The sequence below is a fragment of the Larimichthys crocea genome, chromosome XIX, assembly GCF_000972845.2.
Source record: "Larimichthys crocea isolate SSNF chromosome XIX, L_crocea_2.0, whole genome shotgun sequence".
NCBI lineage: Eukaryota > Metazoa > Chordata > Actinopteri > Sciaenidae > Larimichthys > Larimichthys crocea.
The window spans coordinates 7,881,192-7,909,185 of NC_040029.1; the positions used below are offsets into that span (position 1 = coordinate 7,881,192).

A 27,994-nucleotide genomic window follows, 5' to 3' on the forward strand; every position below is an offset into this window, starting at 1 on the left:
CAGCTGCGTGTGTGTCGCTGTGTGCGTGGAGATGCGCAGAGGCGCACCGAGCGGGTCCGATGTCCTCTCGTGAGTCACGGCTGTTATTGACCAGATGTTTCCACTGATGCTGTGTAGTTGCCTGAGCAGGTTGCAGCAGGTGAATTTTACCTGTTAGTGTTATAAAATAAAATGTAATGAAATTCTAATAACATTGGGTAGAAATTGTTATTTTCTGATTTGTTGCCTCCAGTTCACTGTCTTAAATATGGACAGCTGTACTTGTGTTTTGATTATATTACTTATGATCAAAAAACAGCAAGTCAACAACTTGTCTTTCAGACTTTTATTACACCAAGCTCTCATCAGTGACTAAAAGTCAGTCCCAGATTTACTCTTATCCGGCGTCTTTTTGCTCGCTCACTGTTTTTCTCTTCTTAGCTTCCTTGTCAACCTCCTCAGAGGCTGCTGAGCCCAGTTACACCGACACTGGCCTCTTCCCAGTGGTACAAACACTAACACTCAGGGAATTCACCCTCAGTACAGTTGTCATGAATGGGGAAATTAGCTACAGAGACCAAAACAGTTTTTTGTACCAGGCTGTAAACATGTTTATTTCTGCTGTGAAACATGGGGACTTATGGAGACTGACTCACTTCTGGAGCCAGCCTCAAGTGGACGTTTGAGGAACTGTAGTATACTTGTATACCACTCAGTGACCACGTGGCCTAATGGACAAGGCGTCTGACTTCGAATCAGAAGATTGAGGGTTCGAGTCCCTTCGTGGTTGTTGTGGATGTAAACATCAGTGCAAGGTGTTAATTACGTCACTTCACTTCCATAGAGATTGTTGCTTGGCTAACACACTCTTTTTTTTTATCCAGTATGTTGAAGTTAACATGGGGACTTACGGAGACTGACTCACTTCTGGAGCCAGCCCCAAGTGGATGTTTGAGGAACTGCAGCAGAAGGTTACCACTTGAAATAAACAAGAACAGGATAAATGAGAGGAAACTTTAGCTTCTGATTGACACATAATTTCTGTTCTGTACCAGACTCAATAATTTGCTCATATCTTAAAATATATTTGATTGGAGTGAAGATTAATTTTCACCTACACCTGCTAATGTTTCAAGCTCCATTCCACCTTTGAAAGACAGCTAAACCTCCTTTTAATGATTTTAGGACGTCTGCCTCTCTTTGCACATTTTCATTTAATATTTCCTGTCATTGTCTGTATGATGAGTTGTACTAAAACACATTTTCTCAGACAGAAAACTGGTGTCTCCCGGAGAGGTCCCTGAACCCCATTTTGGTAACCTCCTGCTGCTTTATTTCCCTCATATTCTGCTGTTGTCTGTGACTGATTGTTTGTCCTGCCTGTCACTGATATGATTGTCCTGCCTTGATGGAGGACTTCAATACCGAGCACTCTCACAAAAGACCTTTGCAGGTACCTCCAGCTGTATCGCCGTGACCTAAAGACCACCTGAATGCGGCCAGCGCTTTGCAAAGCATCTGCATGATTAAATGTGCAGAGTTCAGCCCCTGTCATTTTGCTGAAGTGCAGAATCATTGATTATATTGACCACTGAAGCGTTTTAGCGTGCATCCTTTACTGTGGCGGGATGTAAAAAAAAAAAAAAACACAAAGCGCACGCGTGAAAACATCAAGTGTTTCTCTTGCTCCTGGATAATTAGAGTGATAGATTCACGTCAAACTAAATTGCCAAGTTTGACACTCTTACTCATCTTGTTGGCAAAATTCCTGCCTGGTAAGCCGTCTTAAATGAATTCCTTCACGGGAGCCCAATGATATGGAGCCGAGCCAATGTCGGGTAAGCAGTATATGTCATATCTACATATATTTATAATGCAAACAATGAATACAACACACATCATTTCATCTAAACAACGCTGTAGTTTCGACATGACAGCACTCTGTCCCATCTGCACTTCACGCCTGGTTTGTTACAGACGACGCTCCAAAGTCACTCCCTGAAAGCGGCATTGTGCTGCCCTACAGTATATATTGACCTCTCCAAAGCCATGCTCAGAACATTTGATAATGCTTTCCCGCTGCAGAGACCGTCTGACATTGGATTTCGCTCACGCGGGAGGACACAGCATGTTTTGAGCCCCCACATGTCCAAAACAGGCAAAAAAAAACAGGACTCCCCAACCTCCTCGACCTCGAGACATTTACATTGACTTTTACATGTGCACGCCGTCATTGCTTTGACATCCTTTGCATTATAGAGAAGGTTGTTTGTAAGCAGCTTACAGCAATGCTGAGTGACGGCATGGACCAGCTCCAATGTTCATGCCAAGCCAAGCCAAGCTGAGAATGCTTTTACATTTTGGACAAACCCACTCGGACGAACCCTTATTAAAGTGTTATTGAAGGTAAATTGACTCGAGGAGAGCGCAGTCTGTTGCACAGTGTATAGGCCACTTAGTTTGCTGATGTCCTGTTTTCGTTATAGCTCGATGCTTCAGAGCTTTCGCCAAGATTTTTAGCCAGGGAACCAGATGAATCAGCGAGGTCAGGTTTTATTTGCTTTGGCAGATGTGTTTGATCCCCCTCCGATTTAGAGGGATTTACACCCAACCTGGATCCAGTCAGGCCAGTCAGGACTGTAATTGGTCTGGTGATGCCAGGCTTCAAGATTTTGCCCTCCCTTGCCCCAGTGTAGGGTTGGATAGACCGGATAAGGAAGGTCAACCCCCTGATTAGACCCCCTGATGTATCCAGCAGATGGATGTCTTGGAAGGACAACAACTGAGTTGCATCCACTACAAAGTCCAAGTCAATGGATGAAAGTAATTGTGTCTTTTTGTAAATGCAGCAGATAATCTAATCATTGGCTAATGTTGAGTCAGATCGATAGAGGAGCTGGATGTCACAGCAGTCTATTATGTGAATGACTGGCTCCAGCAGAGTTGTATGTAGAGGGAGTTATTTGAGAAAGTCCAGCTCATTTTCTGCATTGAGAATATCAGGCGGCAGACAGCTGGAGCGCTTCCAAGGCTTGAATGGACGTTAAAAACCATTCCTGGTTCGATAATTCATACAAGAGACGAGCATTAGAAAACGCTCAGTGGTACAAGATTGTAGAAATAAAAACGTTAGGTGTACAGTAAACTACGACCCCCAGGAGACCCCAGTATCGATGTGTTAGCTGAGGCGATAGGGTTGGCCAAGAAACAAGACTTTCTCACACTATGTAACTTTGTTTTTTTGGGTACAATCGGGTCACAAGCCACCAACTATTTCACTGAATTTGGTGAAAATGAATCATATTTTATGGAAATAATGTTTTCTGGTCTTCCCTCTAATGTCCACCGGCTGTTCCGCCTCAACTCTTTGTGATTTACAGAGTTTTCCTGATGGACAGTGAAGCTGTAGCTGCTGTTAGCTAATGTTAGTTCAGTTTGTTAGCCGGGCTGCCTGGACTGTGAGCTCAGAGCAGTGGGGGGAGTGTTAATGTTTGTACCACAGGTGATTTCGACCACCAGGAAGAAGAAGAGGAGGAGGTTTTCAGGGACTGCTGATGTGTCGTGCCAGAACAGGAGCTGGGCTCAGCAGCCTCTATGGACATAATGACAGAGGGGAAGAGACCGAAGAGGACATTGACGGAGGAAGCTAAGAAGATAAAAGGAGAGAGTGAGTGAGCAAGTTTCCTAAAATGTTGTTGCGTGCACCACTAATAGCAAGTTAAAGCTTAAGTTTAGACTTTATAGAAATATGATGAACCCTGAATCAGTTCACTAAGGGTCAAATATATGTCTCCCTGGAGAAAAAAGAACAAATACAAAACGTCTGTGTCTTACAAACAATCGTAATACTCAGAGAAATAATCTTTTATGATGGCGGCATTTGTGGTAAAAGCTTGTTTGTTGTTGTAATTCTGCGGTTGGCCATGTCCATATCTCTCAATACATCCATAGCTAAGCTATGGTTGTCTTTGCAAAGCCCTCCTTGACTATTATTCAACAGCACAATGTGAATAAATCTGTTCTGACTGTTGCATGTCAGGATTCCTCATAGTCAGCTGCAGGTGCAGCCCCGTTAAACTCTGATATCCACTGCAAAGCTCCGCGTTGGGTCTCTGCCAAAGATTATGGCCTGCCTACCTTCTCAGACAGCTTCTTGGCTCTGGGCAGGAAATTCTTAATCTGCCCTTGAATCCAGCTCACAAAAACTTAGGGCATCCCCATCTCACCAGCATAAAACTTACACTTCCTGGTCTGCTGCTCAGTTTTAAGCCTCGGTGTTCTCTTCAGATAAACTCAGTGGTATTCTGGCATTACAAATGGTTTCACTGCTCTGCCACACACTATATAATAAAACCAGCTTTCTGTCTCTGAGGATCGTTTTAGTGTTAGAACAAATCCAGACACAGAACAACTTCTCCGCTCAAATATCTCATGAGATTACGGTGAAATATCCTGTGATATTTTTGAACTTTTAACATGTTTAATGCTCAGTTCAAGTCGTATAAGCAGAACTAAAGAACATGAATACATAGTTATTCTGTAAATAGAGACACACTGGACCTTTAAAATTTGTAATTTAATGGGAATGAACTAATCTGCAAATTTACAACCAAACTTTTTAGTATCATGCCAATACTGACAGATTATTGATTTATTTTTAATTTATATTAATATAATATTTATACAGTGTTTTTACTGCTTTCTTAAATTACCTACAAATCTATGTAAAATGATCTGTAATTAAAAATGTAGCTGATCATAATAATTCTAATAAATAATAAGTCTTTCTCTGCAAAACCATGACTGAAATTATCCTTAAATGCATCATTTTTTACATTAATTTGAGTTATTAAATCATTGTACTTTAATTTTACAGTCATTTGACCGTTGTTAGTTTTTAAAGTGAACTCAAATGTCTCAAAACCAATGTACCTTTGTAATATTTCACTTTTAATTTTATGGTTTTTGTTTGGCGGATGCTGCTGACAGTCATTCGACTGTAATTTTACATTTTTGTTTTACAGTGTGAAACCTGTCTCATGTTATAGAAGTGCAACGCTGAATCGATGGAGAACTATTTAACAGTCTGTACTGCAGCTGGTGAAATTCAAATGGTGAGAGAGCAACCTATGATTAGAATAGTGCCATTTTCTAATTTCGGACAAATTAAATTAGAGTTAATGGTTATAATTATGAGACATTATTCATAATTTTACAACCTGTAAGACCTCACAATGTCACCAAATCTTTTTTTTAAATCACCACTGCTCTAAACATTAAGCATTCTGCAGCATTTTATTGTATCACTGGTAATATTTAATTGCCTTTTTTTAATCTGATTTTAGCGTTTGTTCTCATTTAAACCTCATCATCTGATTACCATCACTTTTGCCATACAATAATTAGCTGTATTCAAAATGCCCCAAGGGGATTTTTTTGCTCATAGACCCGTGTCAGCTCTTGAAGCAAAAGAAACCAGAGAAAAAACAAGTCACAGAAAGAAAAAATGAAACTTTATTTGTTCTTATACTTACCAACACTTTGAAATTAAAACCTATAATTACTCACAACTAATATAGATCTGCACATAGCAAATAAATCAATCGAAAATATTTACGAAGTTCTATCACTTTTTTCCCAAACTGCAATACACACAAACAAAAGCTGAAAAACAAAAAATAAAAGTCTAGTCATTCTTTTTTTTCCTGCTGTTGCTGCCACATGGAAAGTGGATAAAATTAAAATTTTCAACAAGCTAAACAGCCCTCCTGTATCTACCCTAATAATGCTAAAAATAACTGAATAAATAATTGCACATTGCACCCTATTATTGCATTAGTTGCAGTTTGTTTCAAAGTATACTCAGCCATATACACAAATGTAAATACAGTTTTCAAACACTGAGTAACACATGAATACTGATGTTATTAAAATCACACTGCCATCACTTACAAGTCAATATTCCCGCTTAGCTTAGATCAAATTCATATTACACAACAAGATCTTTGTCAAATGCACGCGCCAACTGTGCTAATAATCATTAGCGATCCTTGTTTTATTATATTTTAAATTCTTACATGTGTGTACTAACTTGAAGCAGACATCTCAATGGTACACATGCACTGATAACAGTTGTATAAAAGCTGAAATACCCTTGAGGATGTTCTTTACAGGCCCTCTTAGATATTAGCTAACTGTTCTAAGTTCGCCAAAGTTCATCATTTGACAAACATTCCCATTGAAGTACGAGCCAGGACAACTTAAAATAAAATAAAAAAAGAAAACACAAATTCATAATTTCAACGCTAGCACTACGACTTGAGTTCACATCAAAATGTAAGAATTATTGCAGAATTGCTCATTGACGATGCATGGTTCAGTATAGTGATACAGCATTTGGTCCATTTACATAATCACATTTATGTCGTGAAAGCGCTTGAAGTTAAAGGAAAAGTTTGACGTGTTGGGAATTTTTCACTTTCTTTCTTGCCAAGAGTTGAACGAGCAGATCGATTCCACTGTTTGCTAAATATGAAACTACAGCTATACAGCTTAACTTAGTTTAGTGTAAAGACTTAAAACATTAATCTAACTAGATATAACATATGAATTAATAAATTCTAGTTGCTGGTTTGCTGATTTCTTTAGAGTTTCTCCATTTCAAGTCTTTATAAGGCTAGCATTCCCAAAAATAACAAAATATGCCTCTGAAATTCACTAATTAACATGCATGTTTCATTAACATGTTTGTTTTCATTTGCACAAAAAGTGACGTGTAAAATATGCTAAATATGAAGCTACAACCAGCTTAACTTAGCTTAGCATAAACTTAAAAACAAGGGAAAACCACTAGCCTGACATCAAACTAACTAGATAAAACATGTTAATTTGTAAGTCTTAGATGCTGGTAAACTGATTTCTAAGGAGCTGTTGTGCCTTGTTCCCTGTCTTTATAATAAATTAAGCTATCCAGTTGCTAGCAGTAGCTTCATATTTACAGATATGAGTCTAAAATTTCCCCAAAATGTGAAACTTTTCCTCTAAGCTCAGCGTAGGCCATTGGAAACAAAACAAAAGTAGTCGTATGTATGAAGAAATTGAGTGAAAATGCTGTGTTGGACAGATAATGTGATTCGACAATAACATTCAACAGCTGTTTGTATGTGTCAAAACTTAACTGAGCTCAGCTGAAGCTCGGAAATGACATGACTCAAGCTGTCCAATAGTATTTAGAGCATCCTTATGAGTAGAACATGTGAGGGATGAATACTGGATCATACCAAGTATCATCCACACCTCCCTCTCAAATTAAATACAATACAACAAAACTAACTTAGCTTAAGTGTCATGATCGACAAACAAAAAGTCATGTGCATCACCACACCATAAATAAATACATGCTGGTTTTTACTGAAAACCAGAGAAGCAGGAATTGTCATCCAACCTGTCCGTTCTTTTTTAAATGAAAACAATTAAGTTGCTGACAAAGTCGTGACAATAAAAAGACATTCAAACCTAATGCGTCAAATCAACCGTATGACAACAACAAAAAAAAAACAAGAAAGAAAGAAAACAACATGACAAGATGAACAATCTTGAAAAAGAGACTGAGTGGTCACGTCCGCCCAGGCCCCGCGGGTTCCCCCCAATGAACCCCTGAACATTCCTTGGCCCAAAAAATACCATTCGGCTTCGTCCAAACTAGGAAAGTTGGCTTCGTTCCCTTGGTTTTCGCTCCCTCCCCAAACAAACTTCTTTTTGTTTTTGCTACCTAACAAATATTTTCCGAAACAAGGGAAGGAAGCCGAAAAGGTTTGGACGCAACACTTGGCTTTTAAGTCCAACTAATTCCTCCCACATCAGAGGCAGTCCAGAGTAAAGTGTTGAGTAGTCTATTGCATGAGCGCCGCGTAGTCGACTAATGTGCTAAATCACAAAAGTCTTTGTACAAAACAAATACAGTAGAATAATAAGTTAGTAAACAATCATTTTTAAATTTTCAGTTAGTGTTTTTAGCCACTGATTTTTCACTAATTCCCATTCATGCATCTACATACTAATAATCGGTCTCGATAGAAGGAGGCTATGTCGGAAAGTTTCTCTTTTGGGCAGGGAGTAGGACTAGACGTGAACGGCCAAAAATGCTGAAAAAGATTGCGGAAAAATAACGGGAGCTGTAAGATACAATAATAACATTTGAAGGAACACGTACACTGAACAGGTTTACTCAAATACGCAACGATACGACACAATGAACACATGCAATATAAGTGATAATGTAAGTATAGGAAATAAACATGAGAAGGGAGGCTCTAAGGAGTGATACCATTGGCTTAAAAGGGTCATGTGATGCAGCAAAGAGTCGCGGGTAGAGTATTGGATTTGTAAGTAGACAAAGATGCAAATTAGGACAAAAGCAGAAAAGTCCAATATTTATATTTTCAAATATATATTATCAAAATTTGATAATTTGGCTACATCCCACCACACACTCTGCCGATAGCATCACTGAGCAGCTGTTAATATGCAAATAACTACGTTCTACAAAAATGTTCAATCTTTTACTTTGTATACTTTTAAATTAATTTTCTATGACGCAGCACTGACAGAGAGAGAGAGAAAGTAATAGATAGAGAGAAAAAGAAGAAAGATTAACACAAGTTGTTCCTAATAAACATTCAACATGCTTCAACAGTTCGCTAAAAAAAAACCCTAATCAACAGAGAATTTATTTTTTGTTTTTTTGTTTTTTTAAATTTAATCTGGCTCTCGGAAAAATAAATATAAGCGCCCGCCCCTCCCTGATGTACAAACAACAACTTTGAACCAGGGTGGGAAGGTGGTTTCTATTTTCGGAGAGCCAGAGCCAGAGTCCGAAGGGCTTCATCAGGGTTGTCGGCGGTAGTCAGTCATTGGAAAGGGCCAAACGGAGGAGCCAGTCAGGGATCTCAGGATGTGGTCATGGAAGATGGGTCGTTCCACATGGCCGCCACGTCTCTGAACCTGAAAGAGCATCATTGGAAGGTAAGGAATGATTTATATTTTTCTCAATAAAAACTTGCAGTTCCTCAAACGTCCACTTGAGGCTGGCTCCAGAAGTGAGTCAGTCTCCGTAAGTCCCCATGTTAAAATGTCCAACAAGTTTTGGTCTCTGTAGCTAATTTCCCCGTTCATGACAACTGAACTGAGGGTGAATTTATATACAACTCACCTGTTCAGATTATATTAAGGCTTAAAGTTATGCAGGATTAACAACGTGACCGTTCTCTGGCTAAAGTTGTTGTTTGGTATGAAATCATCAACAACAACAATGGTGCAGAACCACAGAAGAAAGAATAGCAAACATAAATGCTTGCAGACAGGAGGCTTGATGTTTTATGCTCATTAAAATAAGTGTTTTTGCAAGAACTTGACAAACTGAGAACAGCTAATTAGGCACTTTGCAGTTTCAAAACACAAAACTTTGACAGTAACAAATGAGACTTTAACAGCTGTCGAGCTCTGACCTTGCATTGATGAGGTACTGGGCCAGGCTGATGTTGGCGGGGGTCCCTGTGATGGTGATCTGGCGCTCCGATGACCCTTCCATGGCGTTAGCAATTTTGATCTGTGCCCCAGACATCTGACGGATCTCGTTGATTTTGGTTCCCTGGCGTCCGATTATGCAGCCTATTAGCTGGGAAGAAAATGGGGGGTTGACTTAGGATAGGCCACATTTTTAGATTTGACTGGACATGGACTCGCTATGATGCAAGTCAGTGTCAGCCTTTAATACTTCTTCTTTTGGTCCAACAAGTCTTTTCCATTTAGGACATTCACTTTACAAAACCAACTGCCTTTGGCTACATTATATCTCTCAATAGTTGCAGCTGTACTGCTGTCAGATTGTATCACTGCAAAGGAAGCCATGTTAAAAGATAACAAACTGGAGTTTCTGACATTGTGTTCTTGCAATGTTCGCGGATTTGTGCTTTTAGTGACGTCTGACGAGTGTCGCGCTTTATTTCATTTAGTCTTTTTTTCTTTCGAGTGGCAGTGACAAATTAGCACAAAGTGGCCACAAAACTGCTGAATAAGTGTTGATAATATTATCTTTAAATACTTGGTGGTGCTGAGGGCAAAAAGAAGCCGGTTATAATTTAAAAAAATGAACGCCCCGTTAGTTTTTGAATGACAAGTGTCAGGGGGGAAATGAAAACATCTGATATACTCACATCATTGGGAATGGTGAGTTCATGAGTACTGGCCTGGTTACTGGCATCCAGACCTGCTGCTGAACACAGGAAGCAGATGGGAAAAGAGAGAGGAGGGAAGGAAGAGGACATAAAATAGAGTTTGGCACACTGAGGGAGCATTGATGAACGGTGGTCCTGGAGTTTTTTCATTCTCTGTCTATTGACCGATAGCATTTATGTGTCAGCCCAGAGCAGTGGATAACTTTAATACACTGACAGTGTGAGTTATTAAAACAATCTTTAAAAAAAAGAAGAGGATACTAAGGGAAAACCAAAGAAACCTCAACATCAACAAGAGCAGACCACCAGCAGGCCATGTCAATGGCAGTGCACCACAGAGACCATTAGGAGGAGAACGAGGAGAAGAAGAAGAAGAGAAAGGACAGAGACAGGAAAAAGAAGAGAAAGAGAAATAAAAGGAGGAAGAGAATGTGTTTGTCTCTACAGGTAAAAACGAGAGAAGGAGCTTTGGTAAAGAGGGTCGTCGTGTAGGTGGGTACGTACCGGGGAAGGCAGGGGTGGTCTGTCCGAGGGGGGTAAAGGGGGTTTGCTGCATAGCCAACTGGTGGAGCTTGCTCAACTGCTGAGGGGGGGAGGAGGAGGACAGCAGAGCTATGAGGTCATCGTTAAAAAAACACACTCGCACACGCTCAAACGCACACACAGGTATGTCCGAAATGCTACAAGAGTGAAGAGAGGATCTGAGGACGACAACACAGACAGGTGAAGGACAAAGACCGAGAGAGAGACAGAAAGAAAGAAGCTCATAGAGGACTTGGCCTGAGTTATGTGACCATGTGCAGAGGGCGTATAGATGTGACCAGTTTATTTAAAGGAACATATTGGTTTCAGACCTTTGAGTTCAATGCAAGAAAAAAAAAACATTTAAAAAAACGGTCGAATGACTGTAAAATTAAAGAAAACTGAAAATTTCAGTCGAGGTTTTGTCAGGTTATTTCACAGATTTTCCTTCAATTATTATGATCAAACTCCTGCGTATTTAATTATAGATCATTATTGTCATTTTATATGAATTTGTACGTAATTTCATAAAGAAGAAAAATACTGTATAAATACTGTATTGTAATTTTTCAGTTAGAAAATGAGAAATAACTGTAATTTGTCATCTTAAGTACTTATAATAAGTTTGGTTTTCATGTATAGATAATGTCTGTAACTTTACAGAGTTTTGTATACAATTACAAAAAAAAAAAACAACAGAAAACTACTGTAAAGATTTTGAGTTATTTCCCACAAATTCATGATTTTATTTACAGGGTTGCTTTAAATTGACTATTTCACTGATTTTGGTGAAACTGGATCATATTTCATACGGAAAATGTATTCTGGTTTTCCCTCTGATGTCCTTCGGCTGCTCCGCCTCAACTCTCTGTGATTTACAGAGTTTCCTGATGAACAGTGATGTAAAATGCTGCCAACTGTAGCTGCTGTTAGCTCAGTTTGTTAGCCGGGCTGTGAGCTCTTCAGGGAATGCTGACGGGGAGCGGAGCTGGTGTCATGCCAGAACTGGAGCTGGGCAAGTGGACAATGTAACCAGGCTCAGCAGCCTCTGTGGACATAATGACAGAGGAGAAGAGGCCAGACGGAGGAAGCTAAAAAGAGAAAGAAAGCGAGGCAAGAGTAGATCTGGGACTGACTTTTAGTGGTTGGTGAGAGCTTGGTGAAATAAAAGGCTGAAAGACAGACACCGAGCTGAGCTTCTTGCTGTTGGACTAGTCAGTAATATCAGCTGGCTGCTATGTCTTGTGCTGTTGACCTTGCTTCATGTTTGGCTGTTAGCAAAGTTGTCGACCTCTGTCCATATTTACCACAGTGGGATCTCTCTCTGAATCTGGGGGCGCTAAATGGCAAAAAAAACATTTTAACACATGAAGTTGCTTTAAAGGACCTGACCGCTTCTACTTCCAGCAACTGGATAAAAAATAACCCCACTCCCGGAAAAGAAAAAGGCAACATTGACGTGATGTCAGATTGAATAATGAAGTGAAAACAAAATGTCGATTTAGATTACCATCATTTCCTACCTTGGAGGTAGTCAATAGATGTCACAGTGAACTCCATGAGGACTTTATTTTTCTGTTAAAGTTACACCGACGAAACAAAGACCTTTTTATTCAGCATCTGCGGCAGTGAAGTGCTTTTATCAAGCATCAACCAATCTGCAAAATCTGGTAACTCCTTCAGGCCAAGCCCCATGAGGTTTGACGCCAAAACAAAGGGCAGGGAGTTAGAAAAGTTAGAAGATATAGGAGTTACGTGTCAGACAGAAAAAGCTGCATTAATATTAACAATTAATATTAATATGGGTGCAAAGAGAGCGAAGAGCCTGCGAGTCAAAGAGAGAAATTTTGGATGCGATGGGGAGGAGTGCAGTGTGGACTGCCTCGAGGGGTGAGCACTCACATCTGGATGTGGGATGGCGTACTGTCCTTGAATGGTATAAGCCTGCGAACACGAGAAGAAGAGCTCATTGTTATCTTGTCACATCACGGGAACAAAAATAAAACACACACTGTAAGAAAAATGACATTTCTACAACTCAAGCACTTTAATTTTTTTTTTTTTTTAGCTATATTACAAGAGAGTCATGCACTATAGGCTTTCTGTCATGTTCTGCTACTATTCATCAATCAGATCCAGTTGAACTAAATCAATAAGGGACAACTCAGACAGTTGGGAGGTGACGGGGAGGAGGGTGTGGAGGAGAACCAGAGAGGAGTAATGTGACTTGGCCTGTTGGATGTGTGATTTATAGAGGCCACGGAGGTCAGAACTGAGCTAAATTTCATTTTATCTGTCACGACAGCAACCAGAGGAGCGCTGTATGTGCAAGTCCAACTGAGAATAGAGACTCAGATTTAAGTCTTAAAAGACCAAAACTGTTTTTTGTATCAGGCTGTAAACATGTTTATTTCTACCGTGAAGTTGGACATTTGAACATGGGGACTTATGGAGACTGACTCACTTCGGGAGCTGGCCTTCCTCATATACCACTCAGTGACCATGTGGCCTTCGTGGTTGAATGTGCCATCACATGATGTAAACATCAGGGCAAGGTGTTAATTACGTCACTTCAAGTCTGTGGAGATTGTTGCTTGACTCACTACTGGAGCCAGCTTCAAGTGGATGTTTGCAGTTTTTGGCACGTCACTTCACAGGCATGGAGGTTGCCGCTTGGTAAATGTTGGTTAAATATTGAGATGAAGTTATACTTAATAAACATTCAACATTTCAAGAATTTATATGGATAATATTCTTTGTCTTATGTGATAGTAAACTGAATATTTTGTGGTTTTTGGTGATTTTAATTGGATTTTTCCAACCTTAGTGCTTCTTAAGTAAAAGGGGAAACGTGAATATTGAATTTATTCTCATTTATAAGACAGTAAAGTCAAAGACAAGAACATTTTGTAATTGTTTATTTTTATCTGTAGACCAAAATATTAATTAATTGATAAACAAAAAAATCAACAAAAGAATTGCAGATGAATTATATATCTTATAAAATCAAACATAAGAGCCCTCAGTTGAGTTTTGTTGATAAACAGTAAATTAATCAGTAGGTAAAATATTAAAAATTCAAATGTAAATATTGAATTTCTACTTTTATATGACAGTAAACTCTAAGTAAAGAACATTTTCTAATGTTTTCTGGAGACCAAAAGTTGAATTAATGATAAAATAACCCAACAGATGAATGAAATTTGTAGCCACAAAATAAGGAGTTAATGTTTTGTTCCTCCAGTCCACTAGTTGTCGCCACTGGGGTTTACTTGCTGTACAGCTCACCTGGCACACCTGCTTCCCAGTGTTGCTGTGTTTACCTGTTGTTGTCCTGCTGTGTTTTGTTTTTTTGTACATTATGACTGAATGAAGTCATTTTGCTGTTTCAGTTCTGTCAGCTTCAAGTATAAAAGTTTGTTTTAGTGCTTCTTATTTAGATTTTTAAAGCAAAGTTAGAGTTTTTTTCTCTGTTTAGTCTTTTTCAAAGAGGAATACAAAGATGTTTACACCGCCTCTCAAGGTAAGTTCCCCAAATAAATTCAATGCCATTTATCCCAGTTCTGGTTTGAGTGGCTGTGGGAGGTGGATGGCGAGTGAGGGCACATTAAACAGCAGTGATGGTTTCATGCTAGTAAGGGTCAATGGGTGGGGTCAGGGGGCGGGGTGGTGAGGAAAAGTGAGTAAAACCTGGTGCGACACTAACAGGCAGTGGCTGGTGCTGCAGTAAGAGGCTGAGGTTGGCTGTGGACGCCCCCAGTGGGTCTGCTCTTACCTGGCCACCTGAAAAAATGACAGGGGTGGAGGCAGGCTTGGGGCGGTAGGGGATGGTGGCACCTTTCGGTGGGGACTGAGGAGAGCAAAAGGAGGGAGAGAGTGAGGGGAGGAAGAAGAAGAAGAAGAAGAGTGAGACGTGGAGAGAGTGTTAGAGCAGAAAGAAAGAAAAGAAGTTGCAAAAAGTGAGACCAAGAGGGACGGTGCCTTAGGGAAGACGACCTGTGACACTCACACAAAAGTGCTCTTCACTGTGTGTTCATGCTGACATAAAACGTCCAAATCGTGGTTCAGTGCACAACTAAACTTGGATTTACCTGAAACATCACTTTCAACTGGATAATGATGACTCTACATACTGAATATTTTAAAAATATCTTTCCACTAGAGACTTACAGTCATGTCACATATGTCCTAGTATCCATGGCTGGTGCCACCATGAAGGCCCAATGGAGAACTGGCTGTGCAGATAATTAATTATTGAGATTAATGGTGCAAGAAAAGAGAGACAACTACAAAGTGTGTAGTCCGTTTGATTGATCCAAAGCATTGAGGGAAGTCAGCTGAACAAAACAATTGCAAGATAGTCCGTTAAATCTGAATTTTGACATGTGCCTACAAGTCAGTATCACTAGCTTTTGCTCAATTTAGCTCTCTGGGAATCCAAATATGTTTGCAGCTGTGTAGCTTAGCTTTCCAGGTTTGCAAACGTCAAAACATTCACAAGAAAATTAAAGTTATGACATGATATTATCAGATGTTTAGCAGCAGCTGTGTTAAAGTTATAACCTTTAAGTTTGAGCCATTTTAGTGGCGGAGTCTGCCACAGCGTTGCCAAGATCTGTGGTGCAGGTTGCCACGCTCTTAATCCTGCATAACTTTAAGCATTAATATAATGTGAACAGGTGAGTTGTATATAAATTCACCCTCAGTACAGTTTTCATGAACGGGGAAATTAGCTACAGAGACCAAAACTGTTTTTTGTACCAGGCTGTAAACATGTTTGTTTCTGCTGTGAAACATGGGGACTTATGGAGACTGACTCACTTCTGGAGCCAGCCTCAAGTGGATGTTTGAGGAACTGCAGCTTTGAAAAAAAAGCAACTGTTATTAAAACTGTGGCAGCAATGTAAATGTGCACCAGAGCCTTTAAATAGCTCCTCAAGGGGCGTCCGGTTTAGTTGTTTTAGTAACCACAAGTGATGGAGGGTTAAAGGTTATAACTTTAAACACGTGTATCTTACATATCAGGCATTTCATATCTCATTCCTTCATATCTTTTTCCCCTCTCCCTTCCCTGATTGTACCTCAAGCATCACCACACATATCTGTTTGACACACTGGATGATGGCTTCGGGAGCGCCTGAGATCGTCACCGCTCGCTCGGTGGAGTTGGGGAGCATGTCGCCTGCAACCTGGACCTGAGCTCCCGTGGACTAAAAGGTTAAGAGAATATTGAATTATACATAAAATGTGTGATTCTCAAGAAAAATCATGTGTTAAATACATTTCAAACGGATACCAGATTGCTCTGAGGGATTACGCAGGGCTTAAAGTTTACACGGAAACTGTAAGAACCATAAATATGGGATTTAGAAAGCTTATATGAGCGATAAATATGAGATTTACAACATCTCATGGCTGCACAAATTACAAGGAAGTCTTCTGGTTGGTGCCCATGTCTTCTAAAATATGATATTTACAGAGATGGTTGGTATTGTGTAAGAGTTTTTACTCTTCTTTGGACTCTACCTCTCTCATTTCTTTGATTTTGGAGCCTCCTTTGCCGATGAGCGAGCCACACTGACTGGCCGGGACGACGAGCCTCAGGGTTACAGGGGGTTTACTGGTGGCTGGACTGTTGCTCATAGAGTTGATTATATCCTGAGGAGAGGGAAGACGAGGTTTTATCAGACGAGTGCGGTGATGGCTTTGTAGAAATGCACCATCATGCATCAGTAGAAACTGTTGGCGATGCTCTACATTATATTTTTAAGTAGAAAATTGTGTTTAAAGTGGCAATTTATACCATCAACGACATATTCGACATCAATATTTTGCTGAAATATCGACTTTGCAGATTCGCACAGGTCTCTCTCTCTGTTGTGTCTTTTGTACGCTCGAGGCGTCCTGATACAACAACCAAATGAAAACACAGTACTGGCCCACTTTCAAAGGGTGCTGCAAGGTTAGATCAGCACATTTGTGTCCTACATACCGGAGCCAAACCTGCTTTGTATTCCATTTGAATACAAGAACAGACACTAAAGCACGGCGGTGGATACTTCCCTCCACCGGTGTGCCTGTGCAACACAGTGAAACCTGTAAACACAGACTTGTTGTACCTCCTCAAACTTGTAGGCTATCATGGCAAAGGCCTTGAAAATAGCATCTGTCGGCCCGGTGATGGTGACTATCCGTTCGGGGCAGTTCCCCTCTGAGATGTTAATTCGAGCACCGCTCTGAAAAAGTAACAAAAAGTACATGATTATGAGATTAAAACACAGATTAAGAGTGTTACCAATACTGGATTATTTGCAGAAAAGTTCTACATACATCTTCACGCATTTTCTTCACCGTTTCTCCTTTCTGGAAGTGAAGAAAAAGAATATTAATTAGATGTTTTGTGTGTTTCCCGCAGGTGTTTTGATTCTTTACATGGTCTGTTTGTTGTGTTTGTGATAAATACCTTTCCTATGATGCTTCCAACTTCCTGCAGAGACATAAAAAAACAATCTTGGGTGTTTTGGTGCCACCGGCGACCTTGAAATGATTTTCTTTTGACAGATAATTGGAAACCAAACCAGCCTCACAGAACAGAAAATTGAATCTTCTGCGTGTTTATTTCGTACCTTGCCGTGCATCAGCAGCCTGATGGTGAGGGTCACATTCAGTCCACCTTCTGATTGGACCTTGATGGGCTCCATGTCGGGATTGGATGTGAAGGAAAGGGGCTTGGTCACGTGAGAGAGGAGTTCAAGGGCCAACGCGAGTGTGATGGTGGAGTCAGCCAACCGGTCACCTGGCGGACAAAAGACACAAGTGTTGGGATTATTGAAATTTGGACAGTTTGCTGGCTGAAGATGTGAGACTGAGGCACTTTTGTTTGTCGTCAGGGATGAAATATATTCTTTTTAGCTTTTTAGTCACATGTTGCTGGATGACATGTTAAGTTTTGAGGGAACAGGATGAGTGGAAGTGTGACTAAAGAGCTTCTTGTTTTACAAAAGGAAGAAAAAAAGGGGATTAGAACGAAGCTGGGGATTGTCCCAGAACCCCTCAGGGGCCCTGAAAGCTCCTGGTTTGAAGTTTGTGCACTTGCATAAACAAAAGGATGAGGCTGGTTATACTCTTTTTGCATAAGAAAAGCAAAAAAAACGACGAAAAGGCAGATTTGTTGGGACTATTTTCTGATGTGGATTAATTTGGTGTTCTTGAGTGTTTACGGCAGCAGGATGGTGTCGTTTTTAGACAGCAGTACAGCTGTAATACACAGAGGAATCGTCACTTTTCTTAATAAATATGCAGAATATTTCCTTAAAGAGAGCCTTAAAAATTTGTTTTAATTTTGTGCGAAAAATGTTTTTGTGTTATGTTAAAATTCAGCTGCCAGTTTTTTACCGTAATAAATACTAATCTAATTTTACAGTTAAAGGAGATTAGTATTGCTGATTTCACGTTTAAGGTTGGCGTTTTATTTCATATTTTTTAATATCTGTAGATTTTACGGTGAAAAACTGCCAAACCATAACAGCAAAAGACTGTAAAATATGCCATTAAATATCATACAGTGTTTTACTGTAAAATTAACAATCACTAATTAATAATTCTGTATAAATCCCCTTAAAATGCTGTATAAATAAAGGTTTTGTCATATTTTTTGCTTAGGCATGACATATTTTACGGTCTTTTACTGTGAAATCACAGCAAACTTGGCGCATGGTAGTGCCATAAATACACAGACCAACAACATAAAAGTCATTGTAGGACGTGAAGATCCTCCAACAGTTTTTGGTCTTTCTTTCCACAACAGAAATGTAGGTCAGCATATGTCTCTTTAGTCACGAGATGAGCCATCGAACGTGGAGCACCATATTTATTTTTATCGGGCCTGTTTCAGCTGGAAGGCGTCTAATTCTGGCTGACAAGTGATGTAATGACTCAAGGCTTCAGTTACAAAGAGCGAGCACAGGATGGCGCTGCAGTCCTGACAGTGGATCTAAACACTTTCTGCACTGATTTGTGCCCAGGAGTTCACATTTAAAACTTTTCTGTCCATGAATCAGACATAAATCTACTGTGAGGTTACTAAATTTGAATAAACAATCCTCGTAATAGTTGAATTAATGACTGTAGATTATCAACTTATAAAAAATTAATGTAGATAAGTTATTTAAGTCATTAAAATACAAAAGTAATAGAAAATATTGATGATTTTTCTTTGTTTTAACACAAACCTTCACATCTAATGCCACAGAGACAGTTTTCTCCTTTATTAATTATAAATCAAATACAGAGAAAAACATCTGCAGCACTTAACATGAGTTAAATAATATTTATTTTCTTTTTTCTGACACGCTTCAGTCTCCTTTAAAGACGATACATGGAGAGAAAAGCTCCTGAAGCAGCTGACCTTGACTGAAAAGACAGATAAAGTCATCGCCTGCCAATCAGAGGCTTTGTTGCTATGTGGAAACGGACTTCTTCCCTTGTGTGGTCACTAATTAGCTGCTGGAAATCAGTTCAATCAAGTCTCAACACGAACGAACCCGGTCGAGCAAAATCCATGAAATAATCTGACAAACTTGCATCAGTTACGTTCAGGCCTTCGTTCAGTCTAATTTATCAGCATGAACACATCACGCAGCAGGAAAACACTTAAAAACATCCAGCAAGCAGTTTTATAATGTTTTAAACAAGATGTCTGACCTCTCAGCGTCACATTACTTAAAGCTAAAGGACAAAATGCGACACAAATTTCGGAATATTCTCTTTTTTCTTAACTGCAAAGAAGTCTTTCAAACCGTTATTTATATTTTTACTTCAACAGTTTCCCTGCAGACAAAGAAATTATGTTTTACTCTCTTGAGTTTAAAGTACAGCTGCAATTTATCGATTAATCTGCCAATTAATTATTTTCTCAGATGATCTAATCCTTTTTTTTTTCAGTCTATGAAATGTTAAAAACATAAAAGAGGAAGAGCCTGCGTTCAAACCAACGTCTTCCAGTGTCTCATTTTGTCTGACAAACAAACATTTGTTCGGTTTGTTTAAATATAAAACAAATTCCCACTTCTGACCAACATTTGAAAATATTTTTAGTTAATTCTGATAGAATGTGAAGAAAACCACCAAAAAACTTTTTTTAAATTTAATTTTCTTGCATGTTTCTGTTTGTATTTGTGTGTATAAGAAACAACCTTGAGCTGTCCGATAAGAATATTCTGAGCGGTTATCACGAAAGATTTGATTATTTTAATGTGTTTTTTCTTCTAGTTTGGGTTCCTGTGAGTTTTTTTCTTGGGGTATTGTTCTAGTTTGGGTTCCTGTGAGTTTTTTTCTTGGGGTATTGTGGTTTAAAAGGTGCAAAACAAAGACAAAATAGTCGCTGATTGCAGTTAATTGACTAACTGTTTGAGCTCTTGTTGCTATTTATTAATATAAATCTAAATGTGACCGTACTGTACGACTGCACCATCGTTCCCCCTCTAATCTACGAGCTGAGAGCGGAAGGATGTGTTGGTCGGAGGCCACGGGAGGTTCGACAGATAACGACAGGGATTCTGTTGCCAGCTGTCTCTCCAATCTCCCAGAGGAGACCAGATTACATAAAAAGCCTTAATCCGGGTTTAAGACCAAGCCAGCGGTGCAGGTTCTCTACAGAGGCCAGGAGGGAGGGCGGGGGCCAGAAAAACCCTCCAAGATTGACGAGAATTCAGGCTAACGTTGGCGATTTCTTTCTCAAAGTTGACTTGCACGGCGCTTTCGCACTTATTTCCTGCAATCCTGCACAATAACAAGCTCCTTTCCTGTAATTTAGACGCACAGACTGTACATTTAGGTCAACAGAAACGAGCCTCGGAGACGAACGGGGTCAGCGTTTGAACAGTCGTCCTCGCAGACTGTATTTTGCTCATACGTCCTGTAGCATAATAAAATTAGGTCAAGGCCCCGTGAATCATTTGCCCCAATGGGCTAAAACCTTCCAGCACTTTTTAAAATTTTATTTTAAGGTCTAAATTTCTCCACAACATCCACCTAAAAGCTCATTTATTAACTTAATTTTATGCGTGCTCTGCGGCCGCGTGCATTGATTTTGTTAATCAGGCAGGAAGTTGGAGTGTGGGGGTGAAACGAGAAGCACACAGAGGGATGGAGGGAATTTTTCATGACATCTGACGGGGAAAGTGGGTCATGCTCGGTGTTGCAGTGCTGCTAGCCTCCTCCTCCTTTATGGCGGCTATTGAATTAATCACGCTTTACGCTCGGCTGGACAACGCACTGCACAAAATGGCTCCCCCACCCCTCCACCTCCTCCATCCCTTTGCCTCCCTTCGTCTGTTCGGCGTTCGCCACAGAAAAGATTCATGCATTGCACTTGAAGAACTTGAGTCTTTATGTACTCCTGACAATGAGGAGATGCTGCTCTTATGTGGAGCCACTGGGGTGTAAATGATGCAAAGACAAAAAGTTATGAGGGTATTTGACGTGAAAGTGGATTTTTAAGATGCTATTAAACTATCCAACCTCAGTGTACACTGACGCTGTTAGCTTCTTCAAGTAACAGTTTGAAGATGTGAAAAATTCGTATTCAGATTAAATGTTTTTTTATTCTCTCAACTCGACAGGAAGGAGGCAGCGATTGCTACAGTTATGAAAACATCTCATTACAGCGCTCGCTGCCCCTCTTCCTCCTCTTCCTCTGCCCGCACAGTGAAGTGATCATCAACTTGATTTGACCCCTTTGACATGAAGCTTGGAAAAAGAAAACTGCAGCGTGCACCTCCGAATATCGAGAATAAAAACAAGATGAAGACGTGTTTCTCTTGTAGCTTTGAAACGCCATTGCTTAGCCCATTGTTTTGGTTTTAAGACGTGACGATGTCACATTTTTCTAGATTTTAGAAGCAGGAAACAAATCTATCCCCTCATGTTTTTCTACAAAATGTTTGTTAATTCATGCAAAAGCTGCTGCTGTTTGTATTTGAAGAGATAAATGATCAATGGAGTGACTTTCTGAATCAGTTTTATGTCTAAATTCATATTTAGGGATGTTTTTAAATGTGTTTACGGCTCAAACGAAGTACAAAGTTTCTGTAGTTTGGTCTGAAACTGCAAATATGAGATCATACGATGCAAAATGTTGACTTAAACCCCCCAAAATCTGCCATGAAGACAAAAAAAACCCCCATAAATGTCCATTTCTGTGCATGTTTTTGCCGATTTTTACTGAAAGATATCCCATATTTTGGTACTTATTGCACCTTTTTTCGTTAAAATCAGAGCAGTTATTTCATCAAATCCTCATCCAGGTGGGTTAAGACAATTATATGAGGCAAAAAAATCCCGCAAATTTCCATTTTTGTGCTAATTTCACACATTTTTACTGAAAAGTTCCCATATTTTGGACTGAAACTGCAAATATGAAATACTTTATGCAGATAATGACCAGTTATTTCATCAAATCCTTATCTGGGTAGGTTTAGATGATCATATAATGCAAAATATTGACTTAAACCCCCAAAACTATGATGAAAAATAGATAATTTTCACTTTCTGTGCATGTTTTTACACATTGTTATGTGTGAGAAGAGTAGAGGCTCATATGCAGTTTTGTAATTGATTGTTTTGCAGCATGTAACTCATTTGAAAACAAGTTTTCAGCACAGATACTGTCAATAAAACAGCTCACAGACAGACAGACAGAGACAGACATCTGAAAATCCTGTAAAGAAAATCATTAAATGGACGACCGGCCGGTCTAATCTAGGCCAAAGCCTCCTGTCATCTGTTCCGTCCTAATCCACGTATCTACAGATATGTCGTTATGACGTTTTGATATAAAACCCTCCATGATGGTACGATAGAGCATGAGCCGAAGCTGCAAGGCCAAATACATCTGCAGCTTCATTTGTACTAATGCTGAACAATTAATGGACAAAAACAGGACTCTGCAGGGAAAACGTTGAAGAGAAGCAGCATAAGAAATGTGTTTTGTGCCTCATTGCCTCTTAAAGCAGCATAAGAAATGTGTTTTGTGCCTCATTGCCTCTTAAATTTGTGAATTCTATTGAAAAGAAGGATGCAAAGTCATGTAAACTCACTACATTTGGTGTTTTAATTGTCACATTTCATTCTTCAAGGGCCAATTTGGAGGAGAGCCAGCAGAGGGATTCTGCTAAGCAGACGTGCCCTTAAAAAATAGTCTTAATGAATCCCAAGTTTATTTGCAGTATTCACATTATTAGAGAAGGCGTCCAACTCTGAGCTCTTTGACCTTAAACTGCTGACTTTAAACTCTCGGGATGTTGAATGTTAAGCCCCTAAAATATCTTAAAGTGACATCGTACTGTGAATTGAGTGAGCTCAAGTGCAGTTTGCTTGTTTTCCAGTGAAGCGTGGTGACTCAGAAAGTTCAAGAGGACATGTTTTGGTTCAAAGCAGCTCGAGGCAAGGTCGTTTTCAAGGTAAACTGTGCACAACGATCAAACATTGACTTTAAAAGAGAGCAAATGGTACAAAATGCAGAGATACTTCTATAGTTTCTTTATATTTGCCATTCCAGACAATGTTAGAGCACCAAACTCTACAGTACTTCCTGAATGCAGTCAATCAACTCAACCGTGCGAATGCTTGTAATGTATCTAATATGTTCGATGCATGAAGGGGGGCAGTCGTACGTGTTTGTGCTCCAATTAAGGCCGAACAAAAGGGAAATTAGCACGCATGTAGGGCAACAGAGGGGGATCCATATGTTTTCATGAGATCTGTGCAAAGCATCTCCGTTCCGCATGGAGGAACTTCTCACTTTCAACTCAGTTCAGACGGCAAAATCCTCCTTGAGACAAAGTTTGTGACAGGACGGAAGCAACAGGGATGATAAATAATTGCTGGCGTTGGTCGCTCCTGTCAGAAATAGTAACCGTAGAAGAAATCGAGAGGAGTCCTGAGGATTTCGCCTTCAGTTTACTGGTATATGAGCAGCTCTTGTCTCGTCTGGCGCAGGCTTTTGTTGTATGTGGTGCGGTGCGGCGGTGTAGAGGTGGGAGGGGGGTTGGCGTCTACCCCATCGGCTTTCCTATACGCCGCTATGACAGTGCTCTCAAGAGCTGTCAGCCCACATCAGCAGCCCAGCGTCCTGATAGCTCAGTCTAAATCACAATCAAAACTCTGGCCACCACATCCTCACTACGACCAGTCAAATCGGAGAATGCAACGAGCAGAGGAGATCACCAAGTAGCTCTAAAAGTCCCTCACAGAGTACTACGTGTTGGCTTAAAGGGAGGGTGGGGGTTCCAGTGTAAAAGGGCTTTACAGTGCAGGCACACCATGTTGTTGCTGTGGATGCGGCGCTAAGAGCTGAGTGCTAAAGTCGGCCATTTTAGATTTGCCACGATTTGTAACGTGAGATCACTGCTTGTCACAAAGTCATGGCTTCCATACGCCGAGCTATCGCCGTGCGGTCATGCAGAGCGCCCCCCTTTTCTTTGATTTCTCATCGTTCCCGTCGTTCCTTCACCTCCTCTACCCACTACAAGACTTTCACTGTTGATCTCAGCGCCACATGACGAGTTTTTTTTTTTTACCCAAACAAAGGAGTTATTCATCGCTGTGTTTCATCTCGAATAGCTTTTGAGGTAATGACGACTGGCATCTTTGGCCGAGAATAAGGCCGTCAGCAGCAGCGTTAATATCAGGGTGACGATAATTGGAATAATGATCTTTGGTGGGGGGACTGATGTATCAATTCCACTTCAATCATACAGTGAACAAGATCAGTTCGGCTTCATAGTTGGAAGATAAACAGCAGTTCTTGTGTTCGTCATTCAAAGGGGTAATTCTTAACAATAAAACCGCTCATGCTTGAACCTAAGACGAGACAATGAACACTCAAACAGGGATAATCAAGAGACCCCTGAAAGCGAAATCGACTGACCGTAAAATTGACAATTCTCTTGGGAAAACCAAAATATTTCCACATTGCGTGAAGTCGTTTTATTCGAACGCGAACTTCCGAAAATGTTAACTTCAAATAACCAAATTAGATAACGAGTCAATAAGTCCTACAGCTTGTTACCAGGATAATGATTATTCTTGACTGTTGGTAAGTTATCAAGTTAATTAATTATTGAAAGGCATTACCCAACACAGCATGGACTTCATGCGAGTTTTCAACCTTTTAGAAGTCCGGAAACCTTGTGTATTTTTTTAAAAAATAAGAAAATATATCATGCATTTGAATACTGCATTTTGGGAAAAAATGTTAAAACACTCCTTGACCTGAGATTTACCAAATGATTCTTCATAAGAGCCATAAAAACGTGAGTTTACCTTTATGTAGCGCAGGATACTGTAGATGACGACCACTTTCAGCGTTGCAAGATTAAAAATCGCAAAGGGAAAATGATTTTTTTTTCCTCTTCCTTTTGCTCTGCCCAGGAAAAACTCTGGCACCCTATTGGTCTAAACCACAAGGTCACATGAGCGACCAGAGGAACACGTGAACGTTCTCGAAATTATATGATAAAAGGAAAGCGACTGGCATCCTCACTGAGCGCAGTTTTTGTTGCTGCGATGCGATACCACTGTTTGCTGAGCTGTTTGGCGCAAGTAAATAGGCCGTATGATGAAGGCGTAATCTGGGTGACCATCACCCACCGCCCTATCAGACGCCCCCCCCCTTTCATCAGCTGCAACAAAAAGGGGGCATGCCCAGTGAGGCGGGCATCGTGGGGGCATGTCTGAATCAGAAGTAGCCTCCAGGGCGCTCGTCTATCCCAGGGCAGGGTTGAACACCCCTGAATCCACCAAGCTATCGTCCTTGTCATTGTTGATAACAATCGACAGAAAAATAACCCAGATTCTCGTTCAAATAAGATTTATAACACACTTCAGCCTCACTCAGGACAGTTGGGGGAACTTTTTTTGGGGCTTGATGTGATGCAACCTCAAAGAAGAACTAGAGGTCAAAGCAAACACACTTAGACATGAACACAAACCCCAACAGTGCACAAACACCGTGACATGCTTTTTAATCTGCTTCTGTGTGTGGGTGTATATCTGTGTGTGTCTATCTAGTTGAGTGTGTATGTGCAGAATTACAGAGCTTTGGAAGCATCCCATCCAGATTTTCCAATCCAGCACAAATCCAACCCTCATGTCAGATGGACAGTTGTGTGCAGGGCTTTAATCTGACATTATTAGGGTGGGACGACAGCAGCAGCAGCAGAGCGTTTAAGGGAGCTGCCAGGGAAAAGCAAACAGTGGGATTGTGCTGTCTGGATTAGGGGCAATGCAGACAATGAAGAACGTGTTCCCCATCATTGCCAATTGTTTTTATTGAGCACAGATGCTCCCCATGCAAAATCCAGCGTTAGTCCTGCATGAAACAAAATAAAGGCTCGGAAGTGAGTCTTTTAATATTTGCACCTACGCAACACGAAAATGGTAACCATGCCTTCACCTAACCACCCGACTGTAAAATGGCCCATGGGATAAACTACAAATAGAGCATTAAATTTGCTCCACATTGAATCATAAAAGGAAGAGTGTGTGGGGTAAAATAGAGCGCAACGTCAGAGGAAATCTGATTTATATTCGAACCCTCAAAACACAAAAATACCATGACTGGTGGCAGCGCTGGACAAAACTAGTTTACATAATATTCTTGTATTATTGAGTAAATCCTTGTACTGCTAAATGCACTCAGTCCTTTGAGAAATGACATATAATCTGTCAAAAGTTGTTTGATGGAGCAGTATTAATGGCTTAGAGGGTCATAATATCTGTCAGCCCTGTCTAAATGAAAAAAAAATGAGACTTTAAATAATTCTCTGCAGAATAAATCAACAATATCAGGCTAAAACCGAAAAAAATAATGATGGTCGTCGTTCTCACTTAGGCATTTTTAACAAAGCACTTCTTCAGGTCAAAGGTTAATCTGCTTACCGGTGAAGATGTGGGGAAGCTCCTTATCAGGGGAGAGGAGGTGCAGTCTGGGAGTTTAGGACCAAGATGGCAGATGATGGGCACACTAAGGGCTTGGGCAGAACCCAGGGCCCTATAAGTTGACTAATGCCCCCGCCCATGGCCTCCAGCAAGGTGATGAACCTAGGCTGACCCAACATGCACCCCACTCCACCATTACCAACCCATCCCCTTCCAGAGCTTGTCCTCATAGACACCCATGTGTCCTATCAGTGTGCCAGGGTCCTAATGGAGGCAGACGGGCGTGAAGGAGAGTGTGAGGGAGATCACAGTGATAGTCAATCCAACTGATTGTTGATGGATGCAGGAGAGTGGCGACCAAAGGGGGCTCAGTTGACCCCATTTGTACCATGCAGTGTATTAAAATTCCCACTGTATGGACTTTTGCTATATTTTTCGAGTTGTTTCCATGTGTTTTCTTGTAAAAGGTTTAGAGAAACTCTACTTAGAATTGGGAAGTGACTGAATTATGTATGTAAGAGATGGATGGGCCATATTGGCTTTGAGCTCTAACTTTCCTCTGCAGTTGATATTGATTTTCCATGAGAAACCAGCAGCATGTCACCATTAGTTGTAACAGAACTTGACCATAGCCAGCCAACTTAGTTTGTATCAGTCCAAAACAATTCATATAAATTGTTTTTGCTGGGTTTCAGAGCCTTTTTATTTAATTCAAGTCAGATGTTGTCAAGGTTTCCTGATATCTGGAAACCCAAGGCTAAATACCTCTCCTATGCTGACGATACTTGATATTATATTTCTGATAAACTAACTTTGTGCCTTTGTTCCCTCGTAGCACATCCAGTTTGGAGTTTGTCTTCTCATTGAAGGTGTTAGTTCAGCTCAGTGTCCTCTTTCTTGGACTATAATTTGGCTGTTGGAAACCATTTTGAGGTTGTAACTGTGATTAATGGCTGTTTAAATACGCTTGACTTGGACCACAGAAGGTGATAATTCTTTGTTTGGGTTTGATCTTCATTTGTGCATTGTGCCAGGAAATTGATGCGTGCATTTGTAAAACATTGAAGCATTTGCAGTCTTAATGAAAACTGCACACTGTTGTATACATTTCATCTGACAGATATAGCATGAAGTGAAGTTACAGAGATTGTTGGAAGCAGTGACACTAAACATAAAGTGCAACTGATGCTGATGGGATTTCAGTACTTCAGTACTTGGACAAATTAAAATTGGTGCAAGAGGATTTAAATTCATCCTGTTGAGGACCAAATGTGCAATCCATCAAATGGTTGTTGAGACATTTAATTTTGGATCAA

General features: G+C 40.2%; 1 protein-coding gene and 1 non-coding gene across 2 annotated transcripts; one reads left to right on the top strand and one right to left on the bottom strand.

The window, feature by feature from the left end:
• Nucleotides 1-696: 696 nt before the first annotated feature.
• Nucleotides 697-769, top strand: trnar-ucg (transfer RNA arginine (anticodon UCG)). The gene has a single exon. It is a non-coding gene; the product is annotated as a tRNA-Arg (tRNA).
• A 6,324-nt stretch (nucleotides 770-7,093) lies between these two features.
• Nucleotides 7,094-25,113, bottom strand: LOC104929093 (poly(rC)-binding protein 3). The gene is made up of 13 exons (XM_027291357.1): nucleotides 25,062-25,113; nucleotides 17,363-17,532; nucleotides 17,200-17,223; nucleotides 17,067-17,099; nucleotides 16,856-16,972; nucleotides 16,263-16,394; nucleotides 15,818-15,946; nucleotides 14,512-14,586; nucleotides 12,639-12,680; nucleotides 10,719-10,797; nucleotides 10,194-10,252; nucleotides 9,486-9,655; nucleotides 7,094-8,982 (listed from the first exon to the last, which is right to left on the bottom strand). The coding sequence occupies exons 2-13, from the start codon at nucleotides 17,435-17,437 to the stop codon at nucleotides 8,928-8,930; spliced, it is 990 nt and encodes a 329-aa protein (XP_027147158.1). The 5' UTR covers nucleotides 17,438-17,532; nucleotides 25,062-25,113; the 3' UTR covers nucleotides 7,094-8,927.
• Nucleotides 25,114-27,994: the final 2,881 nt, after the last annotated feature.